Source organism: Myodes glareolus, chromosome 12, assembly GCF_982192425.1.
Source record: "Myodes glareolus chromosome 12, mMyoGla1.1, whole genome shotgun sequence".
In the NCBI taxonomy this organism is placed as follows: Eukaryota; Metazoa; Chordata; class Mammalia; order Rodentia; family Cricetidae; genus Myodes; species Myodes glareolus.
The window spans coordinates 30,605,133-30,627,170 of NC_142037.1; the positions used below are offsets into that span (position 1 = coordinate 30,605,133).

General features: G+C 42.4%; 2 protein-coding genes across 19 annotated transcripts in view; one reads left to right on the forward strand and one right to left on the reverse strand.

Annotated features, from left to right (window-relative positions):
• The window catches only part of Hmbox1 (homeobox containing 1), a 156,125-nt gene extending 155,663 nt beyond the window's left edge, over positions 1-462 (reverse strand). For 12 of the 18 annotated variants that reach the window (XM_085698649.2, XM_048421809.3, XM_048421806.3 and 9 more), the window contains exon 1: positions 168-460. The gene's annotated coding sequence lies outside the window, so the exon portion shown is untranslated. Of the gene's footprint in view, positions 1-167 lie in introns of all 18 variants that reach the window. The other 6 variants (XR_007229382.3, XM_048421807.3, XM_048421808.3 and 3 more) reach the window with 3 other exon arrangements.
• A 200-nt stretch (positions 463-662) lies between these two features.
• Positions 663-22,038, forward strand: part of Ints9 (integrator complex subunit 9) — an 88,621-nt gene continuing 67,245 nt past the window's right edge. Inside the window, exon 1 of the mRNA XM_048421794.3 lies at positions 663-956. Within this exon, the coding sequence (XP_048277751.3) occupies positions 948-956 (9 nt within the window). The 5' untranslated portion in view covers positions 663-947. The remainder of the gene's footprint in view (positions 957-22,038) is intronic.

Here is a 22,038-nt window from a genome sequence, read left to right on the forward strand (position 1 = left end):
GCCCGCTCCCCCCCTCCCCAAGCCTGGCCACTCCAGAGACCCATCTGTGGCGCCTACTCACTTTCTCTCCCCCAAAACCCCTCCGAAACATTTTTCTCCCCCTTAAAGTAATGCAAGAAGTGAGGAAAGAGACTTAAGGCAGTCCGATCGCAAACGACCCCACTCACCTCGGAAGCACAGCTGAGTTCTCTACACCAGGCTCAGCCCCCTCCCCAGCGTCCCAGAGCAAGGCTGAGGGAGGGAGGAGGAAGACGGGAGGGGGAGGGGATCTTCACCGCGGGGCGCCCTGCGGGAGGGGCTGAGGAGGGCTCCAGGCCCGCGCAGGAAGAGCAGCGGGGGGAGGGGAGCCCCCTATCTCCCAGTCTCCCCCTGAAAACCTCCCTTGTCTCAATCACATCAGACTGACTGTCTTTGTCTGGCTGACAACCGCCATATTGATAGCAACAGCCCCGCTCCCACCTGCTGCCGCCGGGCATCCCTGGGAGTTGTAGTTTTCGGCTCCCTAGAGAAAAAGCGTAGAGCTCAGGGTCTGAGGCCCCAGGGAACTACAGCTTCCAGCAGGCACTGCGCCCATACGCCTTCCCACAGGGAGGAGGGGAGCCGGGAACTGGAACCGTGCGGACTACATATCCCAGAACACCATGGATTCCAGACCGGGATGAGGGTCATGATATCATTCTGGGATGGAAAGGAAGGATGAATTGGCGGCGGCGATGAATTTAAGCGGACGGAAGGAGGCGTTTGGCAAGAAAAGGGAGGAAAAGGAAAGACGCCCACAGTTCCCATAATGCCTGCAGTAAAACTGCATTTCCCGTGGTGCTCCAGAAAGTGCGTGAGAAGGAAAAACTCCAAGTCCCGCGATGCTCTCGGCGACGGAGCTGGAACCGGAAGACGCTGCTTTGCTTTGAGAAGTGAAGAGACTGGTACTGAACATCCAAAAGTCCGATATGAAACTGGTGAGTTTCCGCTCCTAAGTCAGAGGGCAAAGGTAATGCTGTATCCGTTTGGATTCTGTGGTCTCCACCATGACTTGTGGCGGAGAAAGGTCAGCAGTTACAAAACTAAAGTGAGATGGACTGTGGCAAGCTGATTTTGCTTTGAGATTTGAATTCCCTCCTGCATTCACCCCACACTCCTTGCACCTGTCAGAATGTCTTCATTACTCTTTGGTAGGTCCCCTTGGCCAAACATGAAGTTGAAGGTTAATTTCTTCACCCTCGAGCTAAGGATAGACTCTAAGACTTTGGTTTGGTCGCGTTTCTCAGCTTCCACATGCGAGTTGTAACAGTTCATCCTCCTCCTTCCACTTAATGAGCGCTGGAGTGGACTCCGTACTTACGTTGCAGAGCCGGATTCGATCTGAACAGAGCGCAGGAGCTCATTAAATGTCTTGTTACTCCTACCTGTGCCGGAGTGTGCTCGTGAAGGATTTAGCCGGAGCAGCGTTGAAGCGTTCCAGTTTAGGTCCTGAGTGAAATAAACAGCTCTAGACGAAACATGCATCTTGGAGGAGTCACTGTGTGGCACAGCTCAAACACTTGGCGTATAGGCAGCCTTCTCAGATCTTTGCTTCGACAAGTTGCTTTATTCAGGCGTAAGTGATAGAGAAGTAAGGAGAATTGAAAGCAGGTGTAAAATGCTTGCCCTCAACCCCTTATGCCCCCATGTCCTCACTGCCAACTTCAGGTAGAACCCTCATAATTGCTACATGGAGATAAATGCCCCCAATGAGGAGTGAAGCCTGTTTGATAGGTTCTGTTTAAGAAGGAAGCGGTGTGCAAATGCTTCTTCCAGAACAACTTTTATGAGGGCGGCAGAGTTTATGTCTCTTTTGCTTTACTCATAAAATCCTTCTGCTTGATATACAAGGTTAAAACGGGAGGGGACCAAATGAAAACTTAGCCTTTACCTTTCAGAGCCGAAAGCTGACACCAAGAAAAGAAAGTATTCTAATTATCACCCCCCTCTCTTCGATTTCAAGCCAAGTGTAAATCCCATAATTAACCCTATAGTTGAAAGATAAGTGGTCTTTGATGGAGAATTGCTGTTCATACACCAAAGTGGTTTCAAAAATAGTTTCTCAGTAGGCTAAATTTGTGTGCTGTGCCTGCCAAAGGGTTTTAATAAATTTCTCATATTGTTAAGTTTTAACTCTGTGCACTGCTTTAGGAATGTGGAGTTGGCTGTGGTTGTTTGTTTTATATATATTGTAGGGATTGAGGCAGAATGCTTGCCTAAGATGCACACTGCATTAGGTTTGATCATCAGCATAGGGATAATGAGTTACATAATGAAACATGTACATATTATTGAACAAATTCTTGTTTTGAGATAAGACTTTCCAAAGTGCTTTTCCCTCACATGGCTTATGAGGTATAGCCACATCACATCTTATTGATTCTTTTCCATTGATATGATTCTTTTCCCTTAATGAAAATTTCTTGAATTTTTCTTTTTTTTTCTGCTTTCTTACTAATACTGCTTTTGTAGTGGCTTCTTTCACTTGGCACTTGGAATTCAATCTGACTTTCTGTCCTGGTTAGTTTTTTGTTTTGTTTTTAATCTGGGAAGAGGAACCACAGTTGAGAAAATGCCTCTCTTAAGTCTGTAGAGCATTTTCCTGATTGATGATTGATGTGAATGGGCCCAACCCCCAGCTGCTGTGTATTCCTGTATAGGTGTTCCTGAAGCTGATAGAAAGCAAGCTCAACAAGCCACAGGGAGCAAGTAGTAAGTAGTGTTCCTCCGTAGCCTCTGTTTCAGTTCCTGCCCCGGGGTCCTGTTTGAATTCATGTCCTGACTTCCCATCAGGATAGCCTGTGATCAGAATATGTAAGCCAGCTAAACCCTTTTCTTCCTCATGGGGCATCGGAGATGCTTTTTTTGTCGTGTTCTGTTTGTGTGTTGTCTTTTGTTTTGCCTTGTTTGGAGACAGGGTCTCACTATGTAGTTCTGACTCTCTTGGAACTCACTATGTAGACCAGACTGACTTCCCAGAGATCTACCTGTCTCTGCCTCTCAAGTGCTGGGATTAAAGGTGTGCACCGCTACATTTAGCTTGGTCATGGTGTTTTATCAAAGAAATGGGAAACAAACTACAACACCTTCTAGACGGCCTCCCTACATTCAGTCTTAACCTCTTTATTCTCTTCTGGTGAATCTCAACATTGTTTTTCAATTGCAGAATTCCCTAAGAACCACCTTAGTAGCTGGTTTTGCCCTTCAGATAAACTCATAATCTTTAACTTGGTTGACTTGACCCTGGAGAATATGACTCTACCTGTAGTCTAAGGAGCCTTTGTCATTGATGTCTTTATTCAGATCGCATGGGTCGTTTTTCAGTTCTTTGAGTTCACTGTTTTCTTTTGTCTCTAGGAATTAAAGTATGTTCAATTACCTACCATATTTTGTCTTTTCTTATTTAATGTCTTCACATATTTGTTTCTTAAATTCAACAGTCCTGGTACATGTTTTCATGGCACACCTTCTATTTGTTGGGCTTATAGTTATTTCTTTGTGTTTGTCCTTCCTAATGTGGACATTGTATTCCCAGAGCCTTAACACATAGTTTGACTTTATGACTACATGAGTAATTTCCCAAAGCCTGTCAAGGTCTGGGGAAATGCTGGGAAAAGGTGAAAGGGTGAATTTGAGATTATAATAAACAATAACCTGAGTAAAAAATAATAATTTCTACTGTTTGAAAGAGTATTTTTATTTTGTGTGGGAGAGTTGTTTTGCCTGTAAATCTGCACACCAGATGCTTGGAGTCCCCATAGAGGCCAGAAGAGGGTACTGGATCCCCTAGAGCTGGAGCTATATATGGTTGTGAACCATCTCATAGGTTCTGGGAGCTGAACCCAGGTCCTCTGCAAGACTAATAAGTGCTCTTAACCCGTGAGCCACCTCTCTAGCCCTGATTGCTGCCTTTTGCAGAGCAGGCCCTGTGTGAACCGGCGGTGCACAAAGTGTTGGCGCAATACATACTTTGGTCTAGTTGATAGTATTCCATTTTACAAATTAAAAATGTGAGTTTCTGGGAAACGAAGGAAGACACCCCAAGTTAAAACAAATTAAAAGTGAAAAAGCAAGGTCTGAATCCATGTCTCCCTGGCTTACGAGTCTGCTGCTTAGTAAGGACAGTCAGAACACAATGACATCACAATGCTACATCAACTCTTGGAGGCATGCAAACAGATATGTTATATTTTAATTGGAGTTCGTTTCAGTTGCAGTCTTTAAAAGTACTGTTGACGTTGAACATAGTACCACACATCTGTAATCCTGTCCCTGCAAAGGCAGAGATAGAGGGATCTCAAGTTCCAGACCAACCTGAGATGGTAAGACACCATCTTACAAACTTGTTTACAAAACAATTAAGGTTTTAAAACCTCCTTTGTAGGCCAGGCAGTGGTGATGCATGCCTTTAATCCCAGCACTCAGGGAGACAGAGGCAGGTGGATCTCTGAGTTCAAGGCCAAGCCTGGTCTACAGATCAAGTTCCGGGGCAGCCAGGGTTCCACAGAGAAACTCTGTCTCAAAACAACAACAAAACCTCATTTGTAATCTAACAGGCCCCATGTCAGTACCAACTGAATGAAGCTAGTATTCTTCTGGTTTTTCTTTTTTGAAACTGAAACTCTGAATCACATGAAACTCTGAATCTGAATCTGGACCTCACTACCTGGCTCAGCCGACCTTCAGCATGCAGTGGTCCTCCTGCATTCGGCCTTTTGGAGCTGGGATCAAGAGTGTCAGCTGATACTTCAGCTCAGTTGGCTTTTTGTTTGTCTTTCATGTGTTTAAATAGCTTCAGTGGTAGGATCTGCAGTTTTCTAACTTTGCACACCACTTTCTTTTTCTAAATATTTATTTGTATTTATGTATATGGGGGTGTGCCTGCATATCTGTATGTGTACCATATGTATTAAGGAGGCCAGAAAAGGATGTCGGGTCCTCTAGAATTAGAGCTATAAATTCCACCCAGTGTGGTTGCTGGGAACCAGACCCCAGTCCTTTTCAAGAGCACCACGAGCTCATAACCGCTAAGTCCCTTGCACACCACTTTCTTTTTAAAAATGTATTGTTTTGTGTGTATGAGTGCTTCCCCCCCACACATTCATGTCTGCACCATGTACATGCCTGGTGCCAAGCAGGACAGAAGAGGGTATTGAATCCCCAAGAACTAGGTTTGCAGACAATTGGGAGCTGCCATGTGGGTGTTGGCAGTCAAACCCAGGAGATCTTCTGGAAGAACAGAAGTGCTCTAACCACTGAGCCATCTCTCTAACTCCTTTCACACCACTTTCTTGATGGCTTTTCACACAAACACTTAAGACACTGAATGCCATTATAATATTTGAAGAGTTCCTAATTAGATACTAACTCGAAGGACTTAATGACTGCCAATATTTGTAATATTATACATTATTCTGGCAGCTTTGTTTAACAAAATAAATTTATTGGTATTTCCCACTAATCATTTTAGGAGAGCTAAGAAATTTCCAAGTATATCTTCTAAATTGGCACACATTAGAGCACAGTTACTTTTTAGTATAGGTTGAGCCTAATTAGGTACCCCCTAGTGGCTAGTTCAGCTAATCATGGGAAGAAGTCACCAAAGGCCCTAGCAAATGGCCGTAAGGTACACTGAATGTCTGCTCAGTGTCTCAGACATCAAGTGAGCTTGAAACACAATGGCCAGGAGTCTAGTCACTCAAGTGAGTGAAGATGAAAGTAGATGAGCAGAGTCCTTCTGAGAGAGGCCCAGTGACTGACAGAATCTTCTAGCTTAGCCAGTCCACAGATATTTATTATGCAGCCACAGTATCCCCTTAACAGTCACAGTTTCGGCCCATTCCGTTTTAACTAGTGCATTCGACCCCAAAGAGCTGTGACTGGGATTAACGTATCGTTTTGCTGAAGTGCAGACTTGAATGTGACTTTGGATTAATGGCACTCTTGTGAGTGAGGCGCCTTGCCTCTGCGTCCCTGGCTCCTGACAGCTGTTGTCACTCTTGTTAAAGGCCTGAAAGGAAGCTCGCTTTGCTCTCCATTATACTGTCCTCATCGAATTCTGTGAAGGAAATTGTGTACTACTATTGTATTTACAAATTTAAAACTCGGAAGACCACAGACTACATCTAAGTTCTAGGCTGTTCTTTTTGCAAAACTGTTTCCCTTTTACCTGTTCAGGTTAACTCACCATTACTCCAGGGAAAACAGATGGAACAAAGAAGTAGATTGATGTAGCCGTGCCGTGGAGGACGCGCAGAATTTCAAGTGCAGTTGTGGATTATATAAAGGTCTTTGTTTACGCTGTGACTCCTGCTCCAAGGTCATTTAACAAGTCAGGAGAGGCTACGGGTGTGACTGATCCTCATCTTGTATTTGAAAGTGCTAGGCTTCTCCTTGACAGAGTGACAAATTCTTTTGGCTTCCTTGAACTTGAATCAGGAACAGAACATCCCTTTCAGTAAATGATAAGCCTCAAGATCTCCCCAGAATTTGCTGCATGTGTCTCAGTGTGACTATTAAAATGTCAACCTGATTTCAGGCATTTCTGTTTCTCCTCTCCGGTTGATTAGTGCGCCCCCCTGTGTCCCTCTGTTGTAGTGTCATGCCATGCTTTTTAGAAGGTGGGTTTTGGTTGTTGTTTTGTTTTTTTTTAAAGCACAGCCCCAGTAAAATAAGTGCTTTCCTTTCTTAATTTCCTCAAACTCTGAAAGAGCCCTATGTTGCATTAGCCGTGCAATACCTTGTGTGATGATGCCCTGTAATAAAAATGGACATTTTACATTTCAGAATTCCAAACTGTTTCACTAAAGATCTGATTTTCTGTTGTTACCAAAGTAAAAACTATATAGAAGGTAGATGTTCCCCCCAGGAAGCAAAACTGAATTGGGGTTGGGGTGACGGCACCACTCTGTGATTCCTTAACTAAGCCAGTGCTGCACAATAAAGGCAACCCCCTCTAATATTGACACACTGTGCCCGGGTGACTTTCCCTGAACACTCGTAGCCCTTCACCATTTTCTCTGACGGGCAGCAGTGTGTCTGTGACAGCTCACAAGCAGGGAGGGTGTAAACTCTGGCCTCCACACTCAGGGAAACCTAGCCATTCCTGGTGGAAAATTTGTTCCTAGCTTCCTGTATATCAGCAAAGATCTGGGAATAAACTGGCCCTCACATCTCCATTCAGTGGACACCTTTTTGGACACCTCCTTTGTCCTAGGCATTGCTCAAGTTCTGGTGTACTGCAGTGAGCAGGACGGATGTATTTCCTGCCTTTATGGAAATACAGCTTGCTGGGTTTACTGTAGGATTCAGACAGTGTTCACAGTGTGTGCCATGATAGAGACATACTGTGGATCACTGGCTTAAGTATTCTTGTACTAAAATAGAGATTTTAGTTTTAGTGGTAGCCAGTAATATACCTTCTTAAAACTTTAATAATGTCTAGCTGCCCCTAGCTTTTCATTGTTCTGGCAGTATTTGAGAAAGCTGTTGCCTTTTTCCTACTGATATAACTGTCTCCTTTCCTCTGGCCTTACCCTTATCCACCTTCTGCAGACTTTCTTCATATTTAGCAAAACATACCTAGAGTAGTGGTTGTGGATATGGAAGGACCTCTCAGGAAGAGGAGCTCTCGTCAGTTGAAATTGTGGTGTCTCTGGTCAGGAGGACTCGCACATGTAATCCCAGCACTTGGGAAGCAGAGGCGAGAGGAATGATGCAAATTCAAGGCCAGCCTGACCTATGTAGTGAGTTCCAGGCTGGCCAGAGCTAACAGTAAGACTCTGTGCCTCATCCCCCGTTAAACAAGCAAACTCAATAAATAGCGTGGTGCCACACGCAATCTGTAAAGGGTATTTTCAAAAGATGTCTGGTGTTGCTTTGAAAATGCCAGTGTGTGAACATTAGGCATTAAGGTGAACAAAATTATGGGATCAGGCAGGTAGGTAAGGATGTGAACAGCAAAGATCCTCCACACCTCTAGAAAAGGGCCAGTTAGAAGCCAGGTACTGCCATACCAGGTAGGACTAAGAAGAGGGTGGCAGCCAGAGGTACCGAGAAAAGTAGGACAGACAGGAAAGGGATAGAGAAAGTTTTTTTTTTCCTAGATTTTATTTTATGTGTGTTTTGCATGCATGTATGTCTGTGTACTGAGTGCAAGGAGGGCAAAAGAGGACATTAGATCCGCTGGAACTGGAGTTGTAGACAGTTGTGAGTTTTGGGAATAGAACCCTAGTCCTCTGCAAGAACAACAATTGCTCTTATTCCTGAGCCTTCTCTCTAGCCCCTAGAGTCAGAGAAGAGTCAACTCAGAGCCCAGGATGTTCAGTGACCACAATGAACTTGCTGTGAGAAACGCAAGTTTAACTTGTCCCATGTTGGCTAAGTATATGCCCATGCCTTAAAGATCTGAAATGTTTAAGTTTATGGAAAGCACAACTAAGTGAACTTTTGCTTCCTCCAGGATGTATAGTCGGGCAGATGGTATTCACAAAAGCACTCTTCAGTACAAATTGTGAAATTAGTGCCCCGTTTGCTCTTAAGGTGGTTAACTTTTTTAATCATTGGTGTTTATAAAGGGATGGAAAGGTTATAATAAAATGTCTGTCCTTGTTTTTAATAGAGCTTCCTTTGTGTATATTCCCAAGAGTTGTATAACTGGGTCTTGAGGTAGATTGATTTAAATTTTTGAGAAATAGCCATATTCATTTTCAAAGGGGCTGTACAAGTTTGCACTCCCATCACTATTGGGAAGTGTTGCCCTTGCTCTGCATCCTCTCTAACATAAGATGTCATTCATGCTTTTGATCTACTCCATTCTGGTTTCTTTAAGATGGAATCTCAGAGTACAAGGACATGATTTAGATTAAAATGGCCGGTTGAGAAAGTTACCGATATTTGATTACTTTGTGAATAAATTGTGCATGTGTAGAAAAAAATAAAATGTCTGGCATAATCAAATTTTCAGACGTATGGCTTTTTATAAGTATAATTTATCTACATTTTTCCTCTTTTCATTGTCAGCTTGATAGAATATAGAACCATATGGGAGATTGTTAATCCCAAAACTGGGAGGAGGAGGAGGAAGACCACTGACCCAGATTATCATGACCATATTAATTAAAGCAAGCAATTAAAACAAGCCTTTTTATTCATGTACATGGGCTGCCTCCCCCTAAGGCAGAGTTCAAGAAATCAGCATTGCATAGAGAAAGACAAGGTTTTTATAGCTCAGGGGTAAAGGGTTTCCAAACGGGAGATTTAACAAGCAGAATAGGTGGGGTTACAGGTCAGAACATAAGCATAACAAGTTAATCATAACAACCTCCTTAAAAAGTAAGACATGGTTGTAAGGTGGTCTTAACAACAGGTAGTCACAACAAGGTAGCCATAACAACCCTTTTGAAACAAAGGTAGGGTTGCAAGGGGTTTACTAACTTTTTGAAACAAAGTGATTGCCGTTCCTGGAACAGGCAATACACAGAAATGAACCTGGTATGTCTTCTGTAAGGTGGCTTTTAAGCCTAAGATGGAGGCAGGCTGGTTCTTCAAGATGAGCCTCTGGGCATGCCTGTGAGGGCTTTATTGTGTTAACTGAGGAGGGAAGACTTGCCCACTATGGGTGAACCACGGATCATGGGCTGTATGAAATGGGAAAAGCCAGCTGAGCACTAGCAAGAATGCATCTGTCCATCTCTGTTCCTGATGTTGATAATATGGCGACTGCTTTAAGCTTCTGTCGCATAAATTACCTGCTGTAATGGTTTGTACCTTGAAGAGTGCCTAAAATAAGCCCTGAGTGGCTAAAGTAAGCCCATCCCCCTTAAGTTGCTTTTGTAAGGGTGTGTGTCTCAGCATCAGGAGCAAAGCTAAGGCAGCATAGTTAGGCTTTCTAGTTAAGGCTTCCTTGCCATGTTTTTTCCCAATATGTGAAAATATATATACTATATATCAGTAGTTTTAACAAAGAATATTATAGTATTGCTGATTTTTTTTATATTTTAAGCAGGCTCATTGAGGTTTACTGGGATTTTAGTGAATTTACAATTATCCACCTATCATCACAAATCCTTTATGCCTCTTCTCAGTCAGCCTAATGGGCCCATGCAGCCTCTAATCTACTGTTTGTCGCTGGAGACTTGCCCTTCTGGTCTTTTCATATGAACTGGTTCATAATCTGTGCAGTATTTTGTGTCTGACTGTTTTCATCACTGTGTGCAGCTGTTGGAGGCTTTTACTGACATAGTCAGCTTCTCTGGCTGTCTTTGTGGACTGTTGCCTGAGGTGTGGCAAAACATGCACAATGTTCCATTTACCATCTAACCATCGGTGGCACTAAGTACATTCACATTGTTATGCGATCGTGACCATACTTTTCTAGAATGTTCTTAGATTTTACACATTAAATATTACTCATTTCCTACTCCCCTAAGCAGCTGGTTGTCAGCCATTGTCCTTTCTGTCCCTGTGAATCTGGCTACTCTAGGTTCCTCACATCAGTAGTATACAGTGTGCCCTTTCTGGCTGACTTATGTCACTTAGCAGTGTTTGCAAAATTCATCCATGTTGTCACATGCGTCAGAGTCCCCTTCCTAAAGGTTGAGTAATGTTCAGTGCTATAGGCCACTTTGTGTTTCATCAGACCTTTGCCTGCTTCAGATACTGCGAGTACAGATCCCTATTCTAGTCCTCGTTTTCAGTTCACCTGTGTGTTATTTTGTTTTCAGCATGTGCTCAGAAATGAAATTGTCAAATCATCCAGGATTCTGAGTTTAGTTTACTGTGGAGCCTCCGTCGTGTGCTCCAGAGTGACTGTCCTTGCACCACTCTATAATCTCACCAGAAGTGTCCTGGGCTCCTGATTTCTCCACGCTCTTGCTGATACTTTCAATTTGAGCTGTTATTTTGTAGCCATCCTGAGTCTGGTAGTTTTGATTTGCATTTCTGTAATAATTATGCTGAGACTTCAGTGTGCAAATTTTGGGGGTTTTTGTAATGCATCCACATTGTTTTGTTTAGTTTTATTTTTAAAAACAAACTGAATGTGTAAAAATTATAAATAATAACAAAATCTGTCAAGGTTTTGTCTTGTACATTGTCTTGTCATTGTACAATATAATCCCAGAATTCAGAAGATGAAGACAGGAAGTTTAGGAGTTCAAGGTCATCCTGAGCTACACAATCATTTTCAGGCCGGCCTAGGCTGCATAAAATCCTATCTAAACAAAAGAAAAAAAAAGAAAAGAAAAAAAATCCCTTGAGACTAGAGAGATGACTTACTAATGAAGAATAGGTGGTGCTCTTGCAAAGGACCTGAGTTCAGTTTCCAAGCATGCACATGGTGCAAAGACATATTTACAGACTAAACACTCATATATATAGCATAAAGGTAAATCAGTCTATCTCTGTGTGTGTGTGTGTGTGTGTGTGTGTGTGTGTGTGTGTGTTTGTGCGCGCGCATTCCCTCCTCTTTTATTTATATTTTATGTACAAGTGCTCTGCATGTACACCTGCAGGCCAGAAGAGGGCATCAGGTCCCATTATAGATGGTTGTGAGCCACTGTGTGGTTGCTGGGAATTGGACTCAGAGCCTCTAGAAGAGCAGCCAGTGCTCTTAACTGCTAAGCCATCTCTCCAGCCCCTCCCTTCTACTCTTTATCCTGTTACCCAGAATAACTTGGCTTTTTGTTTGTTTTTTAAAGGGGCAAGGTCAATCGGTAATTAACCAGGCCAACTCAATACAAAAAGATTTAGCTTTTAATAATTGGGAAAAAGGGGAAAACTTACACGAGAGTCCCAATGGTTTGTCCAAGAATGCAGGGGCCAAGCAAGAGGAAGTGGCAAGGCACTTCAATCTTTTATTTGTTTTGTGTGGCCCCAGGAGGACACACCTTAAGCAGAATGTGATTGGCTGAGGTTCCCCATCAGTTTTTTTATGTGTTCTTGAAGATAGTCTTTGAGTTTATATATATAAATGTAATTATCATCTCCCTTTTTATTTTTTGAATAAATAGTGATAATACTAATATTGAGACATATTGCTTTGTCTTGAGTTAGAAATGTACAACTTTTTTCCTGTCAGTTTCTAAAACTATGGGGCATGGTGGCACACACTTTTGATTCTAACACTCTGAAGGTGGAGGCAGGTAGCTCAGAGGTCCATCCTCTGCTACATGGTGAGTTTGAGGCCAGCCTGGGGTGCATAAGACCCTGTTTTAAAAAGAAATCTAAAACTGCCTCAATTTCTAAAACTAAATGCTCATGCCTATTAAGTAAGAACCTGCATGTAGCAAAATCCAAGGACTCTTTGTTTTCTACATACTTTTGGTCTAAACTATGAGATGTTTCCAATGTGCCTTTCAAGTATTTTTAGAAGTATTTTTACCAAACACATTGTGTTTTGGTTTCCTGAAAGGACAGTTAGAATTGTGGCTCTTAGCCTCGGAAATAGAGTTCTGCTGCCCCGTCTCTGCCACTCCCAGTTATTGTGAAAATATCAAGTTGAAGATGTGGAGTATGGTGCTGATGTTAAGCGTGGCTCATGAAGTTGGTGCCACTGTGCCTCACACTCACACTCACACTGTTTCCAGGAAACCATGTCACAACATCTGTTGTTTAAATATAGCTGAATTTATCCAACCAAACTTATAGACACAGCGCTAGGTTATACCCCATCGTTTGCAAGTGAATTGTATTTCATACTGACCTTAATTGGCATCTGAGAGTGTATAGGAAATACTTTTCTCATTGTGAAATTGATGACTCAAGGGCCACACGTACACACACACCATACACACCACATACCACACATACACACACACACACGAGTTCCCCATCGTGGTTCATCAGATTAAGCTTGCCTAAAGCTCCCCTCTTAAGCCCCACTTCCATGTTAGCGTCAAAATTGTTTGTTTGTTTTCCTGGCTGGAAAGTGAGAAAACATGGTGTGTCAACAACATGATTGTAATTTGATTTCCCTCTCTTATGTGAGGCCATCGTGTGTCTTTGCAATGCAAGCTCTTGTGTTCCCATTCCCCTCCCAGGCTAGTCCACTCCAGCTCTGCACCCTTTGACTTGTAGGGCTCTGATTGATACCTCTATATCTTACCCGGTCATCTTGTTCCTCAATGCAGACTCCAGAGCAAGCCAGAACATTACATGTTCTATAAAAGCTAGACCTTTCGCTTAGAATTATTTGTTTCCATTAAAATATTTTTGGAACTAGATTAATTTATTAAAATTTAAAGAGATTAGCTTGGCAGTGGTCACACACACCTTTAATCCCAGCACTGGGAGGCAGAGGCAGATGGATCTCTGAGTTTAAGACCAGACTAGTCTACAAGAGCTAGTTCCAGGACAGCTAGGGCTGTTACACAGAGAAACCTCATCTCAAAAAACAAAACCAACAATAACAACAACAACAACAAAAATTTAAAGAGTTAATTGGAGAAATAAGCAAAAATGTATACATACATACATGTTAGATTTAAAGGTATGGATTTAAAAGTACCACCACTGCCCGACTTACTATTTCTTTAAATTATTGAGTCCAAGAACAAGATGTCTTTTGCTTAAATCATTTTACTGCTACTTTACTGCGTTTTAAAACTTTCTCCTAATAGATACTTCCTTTTAAATATGTCTAAGCACTTTCTGCCGTGTGCATGTATGGGGATATTTGTTTACATGCGTGTATAGGTGCATGTGCTCATGCATACTTGTCTAGAGACCAGAAGAGGATATTGGACATCCTGCTCTAGCATTTTCTTGAGACAGGGTCTGTCACTGAACCCGGAGCTAGACTGGCAGCCAGCAAGCCCTGGCAATTCTTCTATCTTTGCTGCACTCACAGGGACACAGCCACACCCAGGTTTTTACACGGGTGCTGAGGATCTGAACTTGGGTCCTCATGCTTGTGCAACAAACACATCTCCCCAGATCTAAATAATATATGGGTTTTTGTTGTTGTTGTTGTTGTTGTTGTTGTTACTGAATTAGAATCATTTCCTACATATTTAAGATATATAGCCCCCTTGTTAAGTGTATTTTACTATTTAATTTATCCAGTTAGATTTTATGAAATTCTAGGTGTCTATCTTTGTACTTCATTTTCTCCCCAGGCTTCATTTACATCATGTGTAGTTGCAGTTGTAGATTGTACACACATGCAGTGATGTGGGTTGGAGTGGTGATGGTGGTAGGCATCTCTTCTGTTCCTGGTGACAGTGGTTGTGCCTTGTCAATACACTACCTCGATGCTGACTTTGGGTTGAATTTCCTGAATAATTCGTATCCTATAGCTAGCTGCTTTCCTGTTCCAGAATTTTTTAGTCATTACTAAGTGAGATTCCTTCACATGGTCCAACAATATGTTATTTTCTACAGGAAAGATCTATTTGTGTTTGAATGTTTGTCCTAGGCAGTTAATTATATCTTGTATGCCATTTCCAAAGTTTTAAGTAAACAATGGATTTTATAACTTGAAGTCTTAGGTGACTCTTAGCCGACTCAGAAAGAATAAGTCTTCTGTGACCTTAAAAGAAATGGCAGTTTCCTCAAAAAACAGCAGCCAGAAATAGTTCTGTCTCCAGAGACAGCCCCTATCAAGGCAAGAAAGGTGAACAGATAGTCTATTAAAATAAACATAGTTATCATTTAAATCTTACATGCCAAAAAAAAAAAAGTATGGGAACAAAGGAGGCTCAGAACCAGCCCCACCTGGCAGTTTATTTATTTTAAAGGGTATTTAATTCAAACTGCATCGCCAGTAGGAAGAAGAAACGGTTGCAGAATGATGATCTGTAGCCACCAGTAGGAAAGGCACTAACAAAAACCCATTGTCTGCTTGTCTAAGGTCCTTTGAGTGTTACTGAGTGAATATTGAGCCTGTCGTGTAAGCAGCACTGTCGGTGGTGTGGGATGTGCCTATCGGTCTGCAGGCACCATGTAGTCGAGCGTGTGATTAGTGGGCTTTCGGTGGCAGACTGTGATAAAGGCAGTAGTGGCCTGTGTAAGACAGAGATTGTAAAGGATGAATTCCATCTAGAAATCACAGCTCCTTCCAGAATTAAAAGCTGATGAGCTGGCCTTTACAAACTCTCGGGGCAGAGATTGTAGCTCCACGGTAGGGTGCTTGCCCAGCACGTACTGGGCCCTGAGTTCCATCCTCAGCACCACTCACATGAAAGTACTTTGGCAAATTTGTCTGAATAGGAGGGTTGTGTCTTATTCTAGGTGGAGAAGACAGTTAAAAGTAAGAAGGATATGAAAGTAAGGTATCCACTTCCCAGGGATGGACAGGTGTGTAGTGCTTTACTTCATTATTGTGAAATAGCATTTCCACCCCATGGATATCACTGATGTCTGAAAGGTTGTGAGTTTGGCCAATAGCAGTTGCGGTAATGAGACTGAGCAGACGCTCAGTGGTCTAAATAGTGACAGAATAAGGACTTTTCTTTTCCATAGGAAGTATCAGGAAAGTCTTAAAAGTACAAATTTTGAACATGCAAAGACTTTAAATTCATCTCTTTGAGAATCTAAGACAGAAGTAACCAGAAAAAAGCTTTGGAATGGGAAAGAAAAAGTATGACTCGGCTTCAGGTACAGAAAATGGTCTGGAAAATGGCATATAATCAAACCATGAAGGGTCGGCAAATGCATGGAAGCACGTCCAAAGTCAAAACTACCTGTCTCGAGCAGAGGGGTATGCCAGCCACTTCACAGAGGGCCTCGGAGGCAGAAGGCAAAGGCATCCTGAGAAACAGTGGGACTAACTGATGGCTGGACTCCGAGAAGGGGTCCAGATCTGAAAGGGAGAGAATAACACTAATAATTCCGTGGCTTTTTTCGTCATTGAGAAAGGTGAGGATGGGTGAGAATACCCCATTCCTCCAGATTTAATAAATGGCTTGAATATCATCAGAAATACCAACAGATGAATCACTGATCAGTATGATGCTGTGTTCAGAGTTGTGAGTTGCCTTTTTATTTTTGGATTCATTGACTTAGTTTGCTATTATTTTTTATCTTTACATGGGTGGGTGGTCATAAGAATGGTGCATGTTGTATGACATACATGTGAAGGTGAGAAGATAGCTTTATGGAACTGGTTCTCTCCTTCTGCAGAGGAAACTTGGGTGACTGTCCAGGCAGTTGGCTGTTTTTGTGATTTCTCACATTTTTTGAAAGTCGTTTGCTTGCACTTACTGCTTACTCAGTTAATATTATTTCTTTCTTGGGTCTCTGAGGGAGTTGAAGACTAGATAGTTATAGTTTTCCTTGTTTACCAGGTACAGAAAAGAAACTAAAGAGGTGTAAAGTGTATAAGGTTGAGAGATATCAAAAGATAGTTTTGGATGGTAATACAAGTTATGATAGAAAGTAAATTAGGTACAAGACTTTGAACTCAACAAGATAGGATAGGTAATGGAGTATCTTCTCTGAATTTGTCAAATACAAATGGACTAGACATTGTTGAAGTACTTATTGCCTATTTATATTGTATATAGTTATTGTACTTATTGTATATAATTTTTCTTAGATTAGTTACAGCTTTCTTTTTTATTTTAGACAAAAAGGGGGAAATGTATTGATACTTTGTGTTTTAACAAATAAAATTTGCCTGAAGATCAGAGTGCAGAGCTAAGCCACTAGAGGCCAGGCGGTGGTGGCACACACCTTTAATCCCAGTACTAGAGAGGTGGAGATAGGAAGGAATACAGCTGAGCGGAGAGAGGAATATAAGGCGGGAGGAGACAGGAGCTCAGATGCAGTCTGAGGACAGGATCGCCCCTTTAGTCTGAGCACCAGTAGAGATAAGGTCTCTTTAGTGGCTGGCTGCTCTGCTTCTCTGAACTCTCAGCTTTCACTACCTAATACCTGACGCCGAGTTTTTATTAAGAACAATTAGAGTTTGTGCTACATCCTTCCATCTTTTGTGGGTTTCAGAAATAGAACTCGCTCAGGTTGCCAACCTTGTATGGCAAGTAGCTTTACCCTCTGAACCATGCTTGCTGGCTCCTGGTTATGTTTTGTGACACAGTATTTTGGTGGGGATCCCACACTGACCTTGGACTCACTGTGTAGACAAGCCTGGCTTGTCTCTTGTACTCAGCCACCTTAGGATTGCAATTACAGACAAGTGCCACCACACTCCACTGTTTTCAGCTTTAAAAGTTCACACAATAAAACTAGCGCCAATTTCAATCCTACATACGGTGGGATGAGTTTGTAACCTATGTATGCACCTGTGCATGCAAATTAGACTACAGTGGAAGCCATTTCTGTCAGACTTGCCTCTCCCCCACCACACAACCCCAGCTTTCATCATTCTGGTTTATATCAGTTCTGTGTTTGCTTTCTCTTAAACCTCATTTAAGTGGATCTATACCATATGTCCCATTTGTGTCTACCTTCCTCTACTCAGCATAATATTGCCCTGAAAGTTTTAAAGTATGGAACTGGTATTATTGGCTTGAGCCACACGAAGCCTAAGGTCCCTGCCTACACCTTACAGACTGGCATGCCGCTTTTGCAATTGCCGTCTTCGTATTGGATTCCCTAGGCACCCCTGAGAAATTCAACCTGGTGAAATGGTTTCTCTGTTGAACCAGCTGCTGAGACCCAGTGCAAAGCTGCAGCAAGGCCAGAGGGCTCTGTCCAGAGAAACCCACTGAACTAAACTTTCCTTCTGAGGGAAGAATCAAAAGAAAGCATTTCTTTAGCAAGTAAACTTTTTAAACTTATTTTCTTGTGTATGTCTGTGTGTGTTGTCTGTGTGTATGTATGTGCACTACATGCCTGCCTGGTCCACATGAAGGTCAGAAAAGGCCACTGGATCTCCTGGCACTGGAGTTACAGATAGTTGTGAGCTGCCAGATGGGTGTCGGGAACTAAATGCAGGTCCTCTACAAGAGCAGCCAGTACTGTTAACCACTGCACCATCTCTCCAGCCCTTCACATGTAAATTTTTAAAAGTTTTGTGAAAATAAAAATAACCCTATTATAAAATCAGTAAACACTACTGTAAAAAGAGAAATGTAAATAAATAAGGATCCCCTGTAATCCTCTAATCAGTGACTAACACTTTAATATACTGGAGTGCAGTAGACTGGCAGACTCTGTGTGAGTCTCCTCAAGTGTGAATCAGTTAAGAGATTCAGCCTGAGGGACAGAAGGACACAAGATGGATGTTTGCAGCCTTCCTGTGGAAACCAAGTCCAGGGTTGGTGCAGCAGGTGTGAATTCCTCTTTCTCTTCTCTATGGGGGGGGGGGGGATGGAGGGCGACTTTTGAGACAGGGTTTCTCTGTGTAGCCATGGTTGTCCTGGAACTTACTCTGTGGACCAGGGTGGCCTTGAACTCAAAGATCCACCTGTCTCTGCCTCCCAAGTGCTGGGATTAAAGACATGTGCCACCATCATCTTGTTTAAGCCTGTCTTTTTTAAATAGTGTTTTTATTCTTTGAGACTATCATACAGTGTTATATTCTTTCTCCTTCCCCCAACTCCTCAAGATAGTCCTAAATAAGCCTGTTGTTTTTATTTTTTTATTTGCCAGTAGAACCCTGTGGTAATAATTAATTACTCTAAAAATGAAAAAAAAAGCAGCAGAAAACATTTTTGAAGCAGAGATAGACATCTCTAAAGGATATTTTAATATAGATTAAACATGAGGATGGGGGAAAGAGACACTCAAGGAAGAGTCTCAAGTCTTTTCTGATGTGAATTTTTGTATAAGTGTGTGTGTGTGCATGCATGTGAGTATGTGTGTGCATGCTTGTGTGCCTACATGCTACTGCGCACACGTGGAGGCCAGGGAACAACATCTAGAAGTCAGTTCCTGTCCTGGTATGTGGGTTTTGGAGATTTAACTGAAGTCATCAGACTTGGTCGCAGGCGTCTTTACCTGATCAGCCATCTTGCCTACTGTTTGTTTGAGCCCAGGCTGGCCTCACTCAGAGCAGTCTGCTTCAGCTGAGTGCATGACTTACAGGCACAAACCTCCATGCCTGCTCTTTTTCTTCTTTATAGACAAACCAACAACAAAAGCTGGCTCATGTTAAAAAGGAGTAGGCAGGAGTGCAGAAGTGTGGGTACCTGGTGGATGATGCTGCGGTGCCATCTTGAAGTATTTTGTTGGGTTTTTTGTTTTGTTTTGTTGGTTGGTTGTTTTGCTTTGTGCTGAAATAGCAAGGATTTGCTCAGAGATCATTTCTGTGTCACAGAAATAAAGTATTGTACCTGTGAAAATTGGTAGAAGCTTGTCATCCAGTGTCCAAAACAAGCATACGTAACTGTTGTCCTCAGCCCACAGGCTGCATCCTTTGAAGCTGTGAGTGATGTCTTCCTTAGTTTAGAAACCACGGTGCTCACATGGCAAAAAGAAATGGGAAGAGTCGTCCTCCTCTTGGGGAAGAGGCAGCCAGCAGTCAGTCATGCATTTTTTTAGTGTGCTTATCTTAAGTTTGGAAAGCTTAGCATTGACCACATTTTGATATTTTTTTTCTCCACAAATTAAGATAGTTTATTGAATGAAGCATTGTCTTCTAGTTATATCAGTGAGACAAATGGGAGGGGGAAAGTGGAAATAAGCTGGTGTGTAGGATGGGGGATTATTTAAGAGCTAGATTTGGGGGAGTGGGTAATTTGCTTCCTTTTACATCAACAGTCACATAAATAGGTCTGTGAACTTTTCTCATCTGCTCTAATTACTTCTTCACATATATCACTTGCTGGTGCTAGGCAGCCTACAATCCTCAGCCAACCCTGACCTGTCGTACTTCCCTCGGCCGTAATTGTTCACTGGGCGCGTTTTCACCCCCTTCTGAGCTTCCATTGGCCAGGGCCTTGCTTTATCCAACTTCCTCCTGCATTTGGGCTTGTTTTCATGGAACCACAAGCACAAGACTAGGGTCTAGGGAGTGAGAGCCCTGGGTGTCAGTCTGTGTGGTGCCTACTCACCCTCCAGCCTGAAAGTGCCTTTCCTGTGAGTGCTGCAGACTTTCTATACAAGTGGAAAATTAGCCCTCTTATCTTACCCAGCTGTGTCGTTAGTTTGACCGTGAACATGATTGGCACATTTGACGGCATTCCTACAAGATAGAATCAAGCTAAAAAGCAGGGGGGAAAATAAAAGATTAACAAATAAGTTGCAATATATTTAAAGAAATCTCTGGCTGTTAGAGGGTCTGGCCCCAAGACAATCTTAGTAGGGGTAGTAATAGTTACAGATTCAGCACATTTGGCTCAGTGGCTCAGGATGGTGAGAAATAAGGCAAGGGTTCCTAAAAGAGGATGTCCTCCCCTTTCCCTGCTACAGCAAGAATCCAGTGCATCCTTGTTAGGGCATAGAGCGTCTCCTCATGAACTGCTGCTGTTCCTGAGGGCCATTGTTGGTGTAGAGAAAAGCTTATTAGCCCCTGCAGAACTAAGTTCCTCTTTTAAAAAATTAGGCATAAGAAACGTAGTTCCTCCCAGCATGTTCATTGTGTAAGTTAAAAGACAGCTGAGAAATGAGTTAGTTAAATCTCATTTGTCCACTGAGAAATTTGAAGCCTAAAGATTTCCAGCTTCTACTCAGGGCAACACCACTTTAGAGACGCCCAGGTCACACGCAATACTGGATCTGTGATACACAGCCCAGCAATAAGAACTGACTTTTTTTTTTAAGCCAAAAATAATATCTCACTTTGGAAGATAGTTTAGAAAGCTACACATGGATTTATCAATCACCCAACAATCCTTACCTATTTCCCGTAGAGGCATTATATAAAGATGTGTGCTGCTTCAGAAACTTGTAGGTAAACATGTCCAGCAGCATTATTCATCATCACACAAAATGTGTAGACTTTTCTCCACCACGGTGCACTTAAGTGCAAGCCAAATATCCATCACTCTGAATACATAAGCTGACTTATATGCAGTCAAACCCATACTCGAAGGGGTGAGCTGTCTCCATGCAGTAAGTTGAGTCAGCAGTACTGTGGAGATGTGTATGAGTTCCCAGTTGTTGCCCTGTATTCTGGCCAGCACTTGGTCTTTTAAATGTTGCCTTTTCTAATACAGGTGCAACGGTTTCTTGTAGGCCAGGCTGGCCTCAAACTCACAAAGATCCGCCTGCCTCTGCCTCCCAAGTGCTGGGATTAAAGGCGTGCGCCACCACTGTTCCTTTTTAAGGATTAGTGTTTATTTACTGCAGTGTCATCTTCAGTGAATGCCTGTTCAAATATTTGTTGCACATTTGTGTTGTTTGTACCTTGGTGAATTTTAAGAGGTGGGTGGTTAATTGGTTCAGGGTCTTGGTGAAGCCTAGACTGGCATAAAACACGACTGTAGCCCAAGCCTTTGAACTTGGGATCCTCCCATCTCAATCTCTCCAGTGCTTAGATTACAGTTGCCACCACACCAAACAAAGAAGTTTGTTTGATTTTTGTTGTTGTTGTTTTACAGCCCGGGGAGGTGGGGGGAATGTGAATATTATCAGTTTAGCTCATTGGTTAACAGCTGATTTGATAACACTAAAATTAACAAAAGAAATCTGAGGAAAAGACAAAGTGTGCTGTATGGAAATGAAAATGAAAACAGTTGAGTTGTGAGGGACACAGGTAAAATGGAATGTTGCAGCGTGTGTTCTAGTAGGTGTTCCAGAAAGAGAAGTACAAAGAACGAGATGGATGCAGTACTCACAGAGAATGATTGACAGTTTTATTTTTTGTTTTGATTCCAAATAGTCATGAAAGTCTTGAATCTTTGTATTTTAAAATCGTAAACCAATAAGACTACCTAGTCTTAGGAGATGTGCAAGTGTTTAAGGCACAGGTAAGCACCGCTAGAAGCAAGTTCCCCACCACCACCTTTTAATGCTGCTGTAACTAGGGCAACTAGGAATGGGTGTGGCGGGTACGCCTTCCACTCCCTCGGTTCTTGAAGTTCTGCGATAGATGAGGGAATTTAGACCTCAGGAAATCACACATTAGGAATGAGATTGAGTAAGATTGGAGTTGAGGTAATCTGCCAGACGAAA